The sequence below is a fragment of the Mytilus galloprovincialis genome, chromosome 9 (assembly GCF_965363235.1).
Source record: "Mytilus galloprovincialis chromosome 9, xbMytGall1.hap1.1, whole genome shotgun sequence".
Classification (NCBI taxonomy): Eukaryota; Metazoa; Mollusca; class Bivalvia; order Mytilida; family Mytilidae; genus Mytilus; species Mytilus galloprovincialis.
The window spans coordinates 69,823,100-69,835,200 of NC_134846.1; the positions used below are offsets into that span (position 1 = coordinate 69,823,100).

General features: G+C 33.2%; 1 protein-coding gene across 3 annotated transcripts in view; it reads right to left on the reverse strand.

Annotated features, from left to right (window-relative positions):
* Positions 1-12,101, reverse strand: part of LOC143045784 (uncharacterized) — a 104,872-nt gene that overhangs the window by 81,116 nt on the left and 11,655 nt on the right. For 2 of the 3 annotated variants that reach the window (XM_076218537.1, XM_076218535.1), the window contains exons 4-11: positions 11,021-11,121; positions 10,074-10,304; positions 9,641-9,652; positions 6,158-6,253; positions 5,260-5,393; positions 4,706-4,913; positions 4,067-4,230; positions 2,925-3,165 (exon numbers count right to left, since the gene is read on the reverse strand). In XM_076218537.1, the coding sequence (XP_076074652.1) occupies positions 2,925-3,165; positions 4,067-4,230; positions 4,706-4,913; positions 5,260-5,393; positions 6,158-6,253; positions 9,641-9,652; positions 10,074-10,304; positions 11,021-11,121 (1,187 nt within the window). The remainder of the gene's footprint in view (positions 1-2,924; positions 3,166-4,066; positions 4,231-4,705; positions 4,914-5,259; positions 5,394-6,157; positions 6,254-9,640; positions 9,653-10,073; positions 10,305-11,020; positions 11,122-12,101) is intronic. The other variant, XM_076218536.1, reaches the window with a different exon arrangement.

Consider the following 12,101-nt stretch of genomic DNA (forward strand, 5'->3'; position numbering starts at 1 on the left):
TGTATGAAACCAGGTTTGTCCCATCAGTTATAACAAGTCAGTCTCTGTAAAGATTGACTGTCTGACACCAGGTTTGTCCCATCAGTTATACAAAGTCAGTCTCTGTAAAGATTGAGTGTATGAAACCAGGTTTGTCCCATCAGTTATACCAAGTCAGTCTCTGTAAAGATTGACTGTCTGACACCAGGTTTGTCCCATCAGTTATACCAAGTCAGTCTCTGTAAAGATTGAGTGTATGAAACCAGGTTTGTCCCATCAGTTATAACAAGTCAGTCTCTGTAAAGATTGACTGTCTGACACCAGGTTTGTCCCATCAGTTATACCAAGTCAGTCTCTGTAAAGATTGAGTGTATGAAACCAGGTTTGTCCCATCAGTTATACCAAGTCAGTCTCTGTAAAGATTGAGTGTATGAAACCAGGTTTGTCCCATCAGTTGTACCAAGTCAGTTTCTGTAAAGATTGAGTGTATGAAACCAGGTTTGTCCCATCAGTTATACCAAGTCAGTCTCTGTAAAGATTGAGTATGAAACCAGGTTTGTCCCATCAGTTGTACCAAGTCAGTTTCTGTAAAGATTGAGTGTATGAAACCAGGTTTGTCCCATCAGTTATACCAAGTCAGTCTCTGTAAAGATTGAGTGTATGAAACCAGGTTTGTCCCATCAGTTATACCAAGTCAGTCTCTGTAAAGATTGAGTGTATGAAACCAGGTTTGTCCCATCAGTTATAACAAGTCAGTCTCTGTAAAGATTGAGTGTCTGACACCAGGTTTGTCCCATCAGTTGTACCAAGTCAGTTTCTGTAAAGATTGAGTGTATGAAACCAGGTTTGTCCCATCAGTTATACAAAGTCAGTCTCTGTAAAGATTGAGTGTATGAAACCAGGTTTGTCCCATCAGTTATAACAAGTCAGTCTCTGTAAAGATTGACTGTCTGACACCAGGTTTGTCCCATCAGTTATACCAAGTCAGTCTCTGTAAAGATTGACTGTCTGACACCAGGTTTGTCCCATCAGTTATACCAAGTCAGTCTCTATAAAGATTGAGTGTATGAAACCAGGTTTGTCCCATCAGTTATACCAAGTCAGTCTCTGTAAAGATTGAGTATGAAACCAGGTTTGTCCCATCAGTTGTACCAAGTCAGTTTCTGTAAAGATTGAGTGTATGAAACCAGGTTTGTCCCATCAGTTATACCAAGTCAGTCTCTGTAAAGATTGAGTGTATGAAACCAGGTTTGTCCCATCAGTTATACCAAGTCAGTCTCTGTAAAGATTGAGTATGAAACCAGGTTTGTCCCATCAGTTGTACCAAGTCAGTTTCTGTAAAGATTGAGTGTATGAAACCAGGTTTGTCCCATCAGTTATACCAAGTCAGTCTCTGTAAAGATTGAGTATGAAACCAGGTTTGTCCCATCAGTTGTACCAAGTCAGTTTCTGTAAAGATTGAGTGTATGAAACCAGGTTTGTCCCATCAGTTATACCAAGTCAGTCTCTGTAAAGATTGAGTGTATGAAACCAGGTTTGTCCCATCAGTTATACCAAGTCAGTCTCTGTAAAGATTGAGTGTATGAAACCAGGTTTGTCCCATCAGTTATAACAAGTCAGTCTCTGTAAAGATTGAGTGTCTGACACCAGGTTTGTCCCATCAGTTGTACCAAGTCAGTTTCTGTAAAGATTGAGTGTATGAAACCAGGTTTGTCCCATCAGTTATACCAAGTCAGTCTCTGTAAAGATTGAGTGTATGAAACCAGGTTTGTCCCATCAGTTATACAAAGTCAGTCTCTGTAAAGATTGAGTGTATGAAACCAGGTTTGTCCCATCAGTTATACCAAGTCAGTCTCTGTAAAGATTGAGTGTATGAAACCAGGTTTGTCCCATCAGTTATACCAAGTCAGTCTCTGTAAAGATTGAGTGTATGAAACCAGGTTTGTCCCATCAGTTATACCAAGTCAGTCTCTGTAAAGATTGAGTGTATGAAACCAGGTTTGTCCCATCAGTTGTACCAAGTCAGTTTCTGTAAAGATTGAGTGTATGAAACCAGGTTTGTCCCATCAGTTATACCAAGTCAGTCTCTGTAAAGATTGAGTGTATGAAACCAGGTTTGTCCCATCAGTTATACCAAGTCAGTTTCTGTAAAGATTGAGTGTATGAAACCAGGTTTGTCCCATCAGTTATACCAAGTCAGTCTCTGTAAAGATTGAGTGTATGAAACCAGGTTTGTCCCATCAGTTGTACCAAGTCAGTCTCTGTAAAGATTGAGTGTATGAAACCAGGTTTGTCCCATCAGTTGTACCAAGTCAGTCTCTGTAAAGATTGAGTGTATGAAACCAGGTTTGTCCCATCAGTTGTACCAAGTCAGTTTCTGTAAAGATTGAGTGTATGAAACCAGGTTTGTCCCATCAGTTATACCAAGTCAGTCTCTGTAAAGATTGAGTGTATGAAACCAGGTTTGTCCCATCAGTTGTACCAAGTCAGTCTCTGTAAAGATTGAGTGTATGAAACCAGGTTTGTCCCATCAGTTGTACCAAGTCAGTCTCTGTAAAGATTGAGTGTATGAAACCAGGTTTGTCCCATCAGTTATACCAAGTCAGTCTCTGTAAAGATTGAGTGTATGAAACCAGGTTTGTCCCATCAGTTATACCAAGTCAGTCTCTGTAAAGATTGAGTGTATGAAACCAGGTTTGTCCCATCAGTTATACCAAGTCAGTCTCTGTAAAGATTGAGTGTATGAAACCAGGTTTGTCCCATCAGTTGTACCAAGTCAGTCTCTGTAAAGATTGAGTGTATGAAACCAGGTTTGTCCCATCAGTTATACCAAGTCAGAAATATGACAGTTGTGTTTCACTCATACCATTGGTTTGATTTTTTCAGTTTTTGTGGACATCCCTATTTTATCCAAAAAGAAGTAACTGATGTATGAATATCTTTACCTTGCCAGTAACTAAAACGGAATCCAATTCCTGCTGTACTCATGTGTGTTCTCAATATAATATACATCTGTCTGCCCGTTGATGATATTATTCGAGGCCCTGTCTGAGGTTCATTAGCAGTAGGATCCATAGGAGTATTGTCATTATTACTTGAGGTGTACGAAGCTAACATTGGATCTGTGGCTGAATCTCCATCATGGATGTTGATAAAATCACCCATATACAAGTCAACTGATAATCTCTAAATGGAGGAAAACAAAATTATCATATCAAATCCAGTTCAAACAACATTACAGTAAATCAGTATTGAAAATTATGACCAAAAAATATATTTCTCCTAGAAAAGATAGTTTTTTAAATAGATTGTGGTGTTTTGTTGCACATTTTGTAACAAAATTGTCCTAAGAAAGTCCATTTACAAGTAAAAATAAAAGATAAAAAGAACAGAGTTCCAATTTCCCCTGTGTTGCACTTATTTTATCTATCCAAGGTAAAAGGGTAATAACTAGAAAAACCCTTTTTGGGGTTCTAAAGCAAATTATAACATACTTTAAGTTTATACTATAAAAATCTTGCAAGAATTGAACCTGTGAGCGAGCTAATGAGGCTATTTTCCATAAATTTAGATTTTCCAAGGTGCATAACTTTAAATAAAAACTTGATTTGCCACCATTATAAAACTTGTCCAAGATATTGCTGATATTAAACTAGAGTATAAGTTTTATAAAAAATCTGGCAGGAATTGTACTCTGAGAGCGCTAACGAGGCCATGTTTCATAATTTTTCATATTTCCAAAGGGCATAAAATAACAAACATGTATTGCTATTGGAAAACCAAAATATCTCTTGAATCTGTTGAAATCCAGTTCTGGTTTATGAATAGTCATATATACAATGTTGGGAGGAATGAAATGACCAAACAAAGGAATGGACTTACAGACAGAATGATCATTATTTGAAGCTGCCTCAGTAGGGAGGGGTCTTCACGCTTAACCACAAGTCCTACGGCCATAGCTTGTAAAATTGTTTTCAGGATTGTAAAATTATTACAAGCCAACAGAAACCAACGAAAATTTTCAAAAAATTGAGCTTCGGGCTTGTGGACTCGAAAAATTATCGTGAAGGCTGTAATAACAACAAACCTCAATGGTGACTATTTTTTTAGTTTGCTCAGCTGTAATTATCCACACGTAGTCCTGGCTTCCTAAATATGCTGTTCCAATAGCGGCTGGAAACATAGGTGGACTTAATGTTGAGACAGTGTCCATTGCTGTTATTGGCAATGACGAAGCCGTGCCATCATCAACTAAAATCAAAAGATGTTTATTAGTTACTTTCACCTATTGGAGATTCAGAAATTTGTGTTGTTCTAAATTTAGCTATTTTTTTTTTTTTTACAAAAATAAGGAGATATGGTTGCATTGAATGAGACATCAATTCACCTGAGACCAAAGACATAAAGAGAAAAAAAAACATATATGACTGTCATACAAGTGAGAGGTTTAGCTAGCTATAAAACCAGTTTAATCCACCATTTTCTACATAAAAAAAAATGCCAATACCAAGTCAGGAATATGACAGTTGTTGTCCATTTGTTTGGTGAGTGTGAGCTTTTAATTTGATAAGGGACTTTTCTTTTTGAATTTTCCTCAGAGATCTGTATTTTTGTGATTTAACTTTTTATACACCGTGTTAAAACTCAATCAACCAACCATTTACCCAAAGCCATATTAATATAAATGTCTAAATAAAAGTGTGCAACACAATAAATCAATACTTACGGCTTTGAAACTTTAGGGAAAATCCTGTCTTCTCATTGCTTGAATCAGTGATGAACCTAACTATCAGATAATTATTGTAACTACGGTAGCGATGAGTTCCTGTCAAACTTCCAGATAATCTAGCTATGGCTGTGGCAGTGGCTTCTGTTTTGCCACCTACCAAGATGTCCACCACATCAGCATTCTTCTCAGTATTAAAAACTTCAACCTAAAAAATTCCAAATATAATTTTCTTTATTCACCCAATAATATTGTTCCATATATATTTCTGACATTTAATTAGCATGAATTGATATTTCAGTATACATTAAAGTTGTCTTCTTTTTCTTTTTTCTATCTTTCTGTAACTTCATCCTGTGGTTAGGAGCACATCAATTATTTACAATGAGCTCATAGATTAATTCATTAAAAAATATATTAACCAATATGAATCATATGCATAGTCCTCCTAACTAGATACCATTTTTGGACTAAAAACTTTTTAAAGATTTATTTATTTTTCAAATAAAATTTTTCTTATTAAGATGTAGAATACATAACTAAGTTTTAATTACCTCCAGCAGAATATTGGTTCCTTCTCTTCCCATGATGGTCCACAGACAGACCGATGAAGATGTATATGGATTAGGATAGTTACTTGATCTAATGGTTCCTGATGGTACAGTCAAAACTGTATGACACTTATTGCCTATAAAGTAAACAACATTTATTACATTTGGATATTTTTTTTAATTTCTGATTCTTATCAACACATTTGTACCCTTATATAATGTAAGTGAAGAAGAAGTTTTTCCTTTAAAAAATAGTGTTTACTATATGTTTTTCAAAAAATCAATTTATATTAAATATTAAGTTTAATGGATGAAATTTTGAAAGAACTGCCACTGTAACCCCTTGCACAATATATGACCCTTGGGAAAATAAATCTTCTTTCTACTGTAAATGACTATCACTTGAGACAAAAATACTGTAGCTAAACATATTGCTATTATTATGGGAAATGTAAGTGAATTATTTAAACTGTTATGTATATATAATGGTAAAGTTTTTTTGGTTTTTTTTTTTATTGATGCAATTTGATACTAACCACTTATAATCCTAGATTCGGTCACAGTGACCCACTTACTTCACAACAATCTTTATAGTTGTCTCTGCTATTAATTCATTTGTTATTGCTACATGAAATTCTGTCGGGTCACATTAACCTACCAACTACATCCGATTTCAGCAGAATAAAGGAAACAATCATCCTCCCCATCACACTTCAACCAGTTACTGACACATTTCCAATTTTATAACATTACTAGCTTTGGTCACAGTGATCTAACTTACAACAACCTGTTTCATCAGAATCAGCTACAATGACATCAGCTCCATCTCATTTCCAAATGTTACTAACACTTTTTTTTATAGCTATAACTATACAAGTTTTGGTCACAGTGACCTACTTACCACAATCTATTTCATCAGAATAATCTCCACAATCATCCTCTCCATCACATTTCCATCTGTTACTAATACATTTACCATTGTTGCAGAAAAAGTTGCCTATAATTAAAAAAAATATATATAATTATCTCCCCTGACTTTTAATTATGTCAAAAATGTGGAATTTAGATGTGGATTTAATGGGAGTGGTTACATAAAAAATATAAATTAAAAAGTGATATTTCTGTTTGAAATGATCTGTATCTTCTAGTCAATGTTCTAAATCTTGTAGTATAGATATTTTGAAGAAAAAAGAAGAAATATTGTGCATGATTTCAAAATCAAATTTTTGTTGTTGCCAAAGGGAAGAAATATAATTTTATATGTTTCAGAAAAATAGAACAAAATATGAATAGATTGTCGTGTTTTCTACACATTGATATCGTAAAATATCAGCCGCGAGCCACAATGTGAACCTTTTTGGCGAGTGAGCGTAGTGAACGAGCTAAAAAGTTTCACATTGTGTCGAGTGGCTGATATTTTACGATATCTATATGAAGAAAACCAGATTATCTTTTCATCATTCTATTACTTGGTCGTTTCTTTCTCCCTAACACAGTTTTACACTTGACAGAAGCAAGCTTGATAACGTCTCCTCTCGCATTGTGACATCGCTGATAACTTCTCTCACACTGTGACGTCGCTGATAATGCCTGGTCTCGTTTTGAAGTCTTGATACGAGAATTACGGAGCAACAGAGCAGGGTGATATAGGCAGAGGGAAGGACGACAAAAACCTAATATTTGTATTTTGTCTAAGCTGTTGCCTTCAATATTGTTCAATATTCACTGCAGGAGGACCTCATAATTTTCATGTTGTTATTCAATAATATTTTAACAAAATTAAAAGTGACAAATTATAGTCCCCTAAAATGATTTGTAAAGTTTTAAAAATTGAATAACATTAAACAAATATTTGTATGTTTGCAAATTACTACATGTAACTGCTTGATTTAATGTTCTTATTCCCCCTTCATCAAATAACTAGTGCATGTCAATCTCACATGAAATTATAATTCATCAAGTAAATATGACTATATTTTTTTACATAAAAATCTTCCCCTTAATTAATTATTTTGTAGTTCAGTAATGCATATAAGAATCATAAAACTAAAACTGAAAATCAAATGTTTTGCTATCAATCATCAAAACAATCTTTTAGAACAAGGTGCAGAATAATTTTAAGTTTTTTAACTATAGTCTATATTGTTTATAAAAAAAATCTGTCTTCATATTCCTTCATATGGCTCAAATGATGTCTTATTCCTTAATAATTATCTTTTAAAAGATCTACAACAAAAAAACCTGTATGGTACTTTAAGTTGTAAATGATATGGAGTGATAAAGCATTTATTCAAGTCCTGACTGTTAACAATTTTTTAAATAATAAAACAAACATGTTGGAATATTGAAATGGTAACCACTAAAACTGTTTATGAATTTTAAATTAAATAATACTATTACAAAATATTTGACAAACAACTTTTCTTTACAGCACAATTTGAATAGATGTTTTGGAAAAGTTGGTACACATATAGCATAATCAGTTAATTGGATTTTTTCTTTCACTGCGCAGAACTTCAGTTAGAAAACTTGAATATTGATAGAGTTGTCCTTGAATGTTGATACTAAACTGAGGTTATGTTATTCCTGTTTACATCCTTAAATATCAAACAAACTTGTAATCAATCATATCTATGATTATTTGGTCCTTCCCTACACGTATATCACCCTGCTCTGTCGCTCCATAATTCTGTATCCTTAGGCTTCAAAACGAGACTAGGCATTATCAGCAACTGAGAGGAGAAGTTATTACCGACGTCACAATGCGAGAGGAGACGTTATCAAGCTTGCTTCTGTCAAGTGTAAAATTGTCTTAGGAAGAGGGAAAAGACAGTAACAGAACGATAAAAATATAATCAGAGTTTCTTTTTATAGATATCGTAAAATATCAGCCGCTCAACATAATGTGAAATGTTTTAGCTTGTTCACCCCCTCTCAATCGCCAAAAAGGTTCACATTGTGGCTCGCAGCAGATACTTTACGATATCAATGTGTAGAAAACCCGATAATCTATATATACATAATCTGCCAGTCATAGAATAAGACATATCTTTAGTCATTCACTTACTGTAAACCAACTTATTTTCATGAGTGATTTTCACGAGTAGAAAAATAATATTGCGAATATAAATCGTCACCAATATGTAAAACTTGGATCTTTTCTAATTTAACTACATCAAACAAAGTTGAGATTCACTAAATTAAATTGATGTGAAATTGGCTAGTAAGAGCAAAACACATAAATAAGTTGGTCAATAGTATGAAACATCATACAATCATCAGCACAAAATATTAAGTGTATTTTCTTTGTTTTACCCCTGTACCAAGTCAGGAAAACGGCATTTGTTTTCTTATAGTTCATTTCTGTGTGTGTTACATTGTCGTTTGTTTTTTTTGTTCACTTCAGTGTTTCTGTTTTTTCATTATTATCATCTTATAGTTGATGTGTTTCCCTCGGGTTTAGTTTGTAACCTAGATTTAATTTCTCTCAATTGATTTATGACCGTTCCCTTTATTTATCTAAATATGAACTTATGGTTAGATTCTGATATGGGTTATTAGCAGCAATAGTTGACAATTTCCACTTTGATCACTAAACAAGAATTTAAAATCAACCACTTATCAATTATGCTTCCACATGCTGCTCTTATATAAACACATGCAAACAACCTTAACCACATTGTTAATATTCACACGGTCACTGATCCACTTAATCTTCTTATTTTATATATTTCACATGGTGGTTTAAAAACTTTATAAAATTTTATTGCATTCCCAAACATACTGAAGAAAAACTGGTGATGTTAAATTTTTGTAAATTTTCTAAGAAAATATTTCGAAAAAAGGAAAATTTAAATCATTTAAATCGATTAACCAAAAATCCTGAGACCATTTGTCGTGCAGGAAAGTCATTTAATTTGACCAGTATGAACTGCAATGGCTAAAAAATAATTCAGTGTTTTCCCTTCCAAATTTTTAAATTGATTGACTAAAAGGATGATTTTCATTATTTTGAAGGAAAGAAGTTTGTTAATATGGCAATGTGAATTTCCAAACTTTAAAGGAATAAGGTCTAATGTATGGTGGCACCACACTACATACACCCTCTAGGAAAAACACTGTTTTCTAACAGCGAAGAATAATCTTATAAAAATATATAAAATAAGAAGATTTGATATGATTACAAATGTGACAAGTATTCACCTGAGACCAAACAAAGTGAAAGCCAGTAAATGATTGCCCTATTTGCAAATATTTTGTTACTTTTAAGGGAAAGGAATGGTAAGAATATGCTAGTAAGGGGATTGGTGTGGATATAATGGTCATGTGATGGAAAAGGGAAAATTGCCAAACAAATAAAACATAAATAGTGCCACATTCTTACCAGCTTGACCACCTGAAAGAAGATATTTGTGTAAAAAAAAGGATATTAATATATCAGTTTCACAAATAGAGTTCAAGACAACTTTTTGAAAAAAGTAAAAATATAAAATGCAAGTTAAGATACATTAGCCTGCCTAATAACTTACCAAAATATTCTGCATTTAAATAAATCTAATCATGTTTTACTTAATGGATGTCATAAACAAGTATAGCTTCTACAATGAGCAGCAGGAGGGGTGTCACCCAATTCCCCAAAAAAAATAAACTTTCTTTTCTAGATCCTGAAAAATTAATCATTAAGTTCAAAGTCAGGATAAGTGTAAATCCTGAATTCCCGCCAAAATAAAGGTCCATTCCTAACATCCCAAAGAAGGTTCTGCACTTCTCCTTCAGATGAAAAAAATCTATTTCAAAATCAAACTAGTATCCCTTACCTGCAGGACATGAGCTGCGTTCACATACAAATGCCAATTTCTGTTCACATCGTCCAAACTGCCATTTGTATTGTCCATTACTAATGGTCAGGTAGGCACAGTCTCCATTGGTAACATCAGGACTTTGGTCAGCCCATCTTCCTTCATACTTTGAGCCAGTGGTCGGTCCTGTCACAGAATTCCATCTTACAGAATTCTCATCTGTGTCTGAGATACCAATACGGTTCATTCCTGGAAATACAATTTTAAAAATATATTCCATTGTAAAGTTAAATCAGCTATTTCTTTTTTACATTTTATTCAAAATTATTGGGAAAACAAAACCAAGCTGTTTTCATGTTTATAAGTGAAATAAATCCTCTTTTCTCTTAAAACAGGGCTTTAATCTGACAACATGAGATAACTTGGTAAAAGAAGCAGAAATACTGGTATTTGCAACTTATATTTGCTTACAGTTTTATGTTTTATAACTTATTAAGAGGCATACCAGAAGTATGGTCAAAGTCAAGTAACATTTTCGATTTACAAAATCATCATAAAAACTATACAATGGGATTTTTTTCTGTTAGACACACCAAGCCTTATTGCAGAGGTAATTAATGCGTTATGCAACATAAATAAATTTTGGATACAAATCTAGCTGTAAAATAAAGTTTTATCAGAAGACTATTGAGTAACTGTTTTGAAACCTAGCCATTTTATAACAGAAGCCTTTTATAATAATTATTGATTATTGTTGGTCATCTCAACGAGATTGATTTTCTCACATGACCAATGATAATTTGTTTATTGCTATTTTACTTTTGACAACATTGTTAATTTCATTCACATGCACCCTTAATTTCTAGCAATTATTTTGCATATCACTCTACTGTGCTGAGAAATGAAATTATCAGTATAAGATCAAAGAAAAAAATTGTAAAATAGCAATATTTTAAAATACATACCTAGCCATACTGCAGAGGTACCAGAAGCCTGTTGTGATACAAATTGTCCAACTTCTTCATTGTCGTAAAAATCTTTGATGGTCACTAAATGGGAACCTTCCCTGAAAACAAAAATATTTTTTTGGTTTTCACATTTTTAAAGCTTAAATAATATAACAAACAGTTGTCTGAAAGTCTTAAACTTTCAAATTGAACTGCAGATTCAATCAGTGATACATATTTTTCTTCATTCACATTAACTATGAAAAAGTTACACAGTAGCAGGTACTCAAATACATAAAGCAATCAGGTGCTGATTCTGTTTAAAAAATATCAATAATGCATTGCAAGCATTTTTTCTTAATGAACTGAATTGGTTGAGGGTAGATACAGAATGTAATCATATGAAAACTGCCATACCATTTAAACTTTATAATAAGCATAAAACAGATGCTTTCTCACATGACTTGATGATATTAGGGTATGATAAACAAACTGGGTTTATCCAAGGTTTTGACAATAGCCTGATATTTGATTAGAAGTTTTATTGCTGTCTGATGATACTGCTGCAGTTGTTGCCTTGCAATAAATTATGAACCCTTCAGTCAAAGATTTTCAAAATTTAATTAATATTTTTTTTACTGGTGTCAGTGGTGAGAAAATGGGGATCAAATTCAAAATTGACCATATTCATTTTATCTGTTCAGTAGTTATAATGATGTTAAAAGCTTATAAGTAAATGGTTGGCTGCAATTTCCTTATCTGCAATGGATACTGTGGGAAATACTGTAAAGTTTAGGTGTATATTCATTACTTTATAACTATTCAGTCAGTTATACCAGGAAGATACATTAACTAAGTTTTCTTATTCTATTTTACAATCACACAGGTTTTTCCCCAAACATTAAAAATATATCAGTTTGACTTGATTTTATATTTGTTGGCATCCTAACTAATTGATTTTCCCAGCAGCATTTTTTCAAATCTCCCATGATTTGTATTACATTATTAATTGCTATTTCTAACAATATCTGAATTCCCTATTTTAGAAGATAATCTCTGTCTGTTATTGCATTTTCACAGGCTTTTTGTACCTTAAACT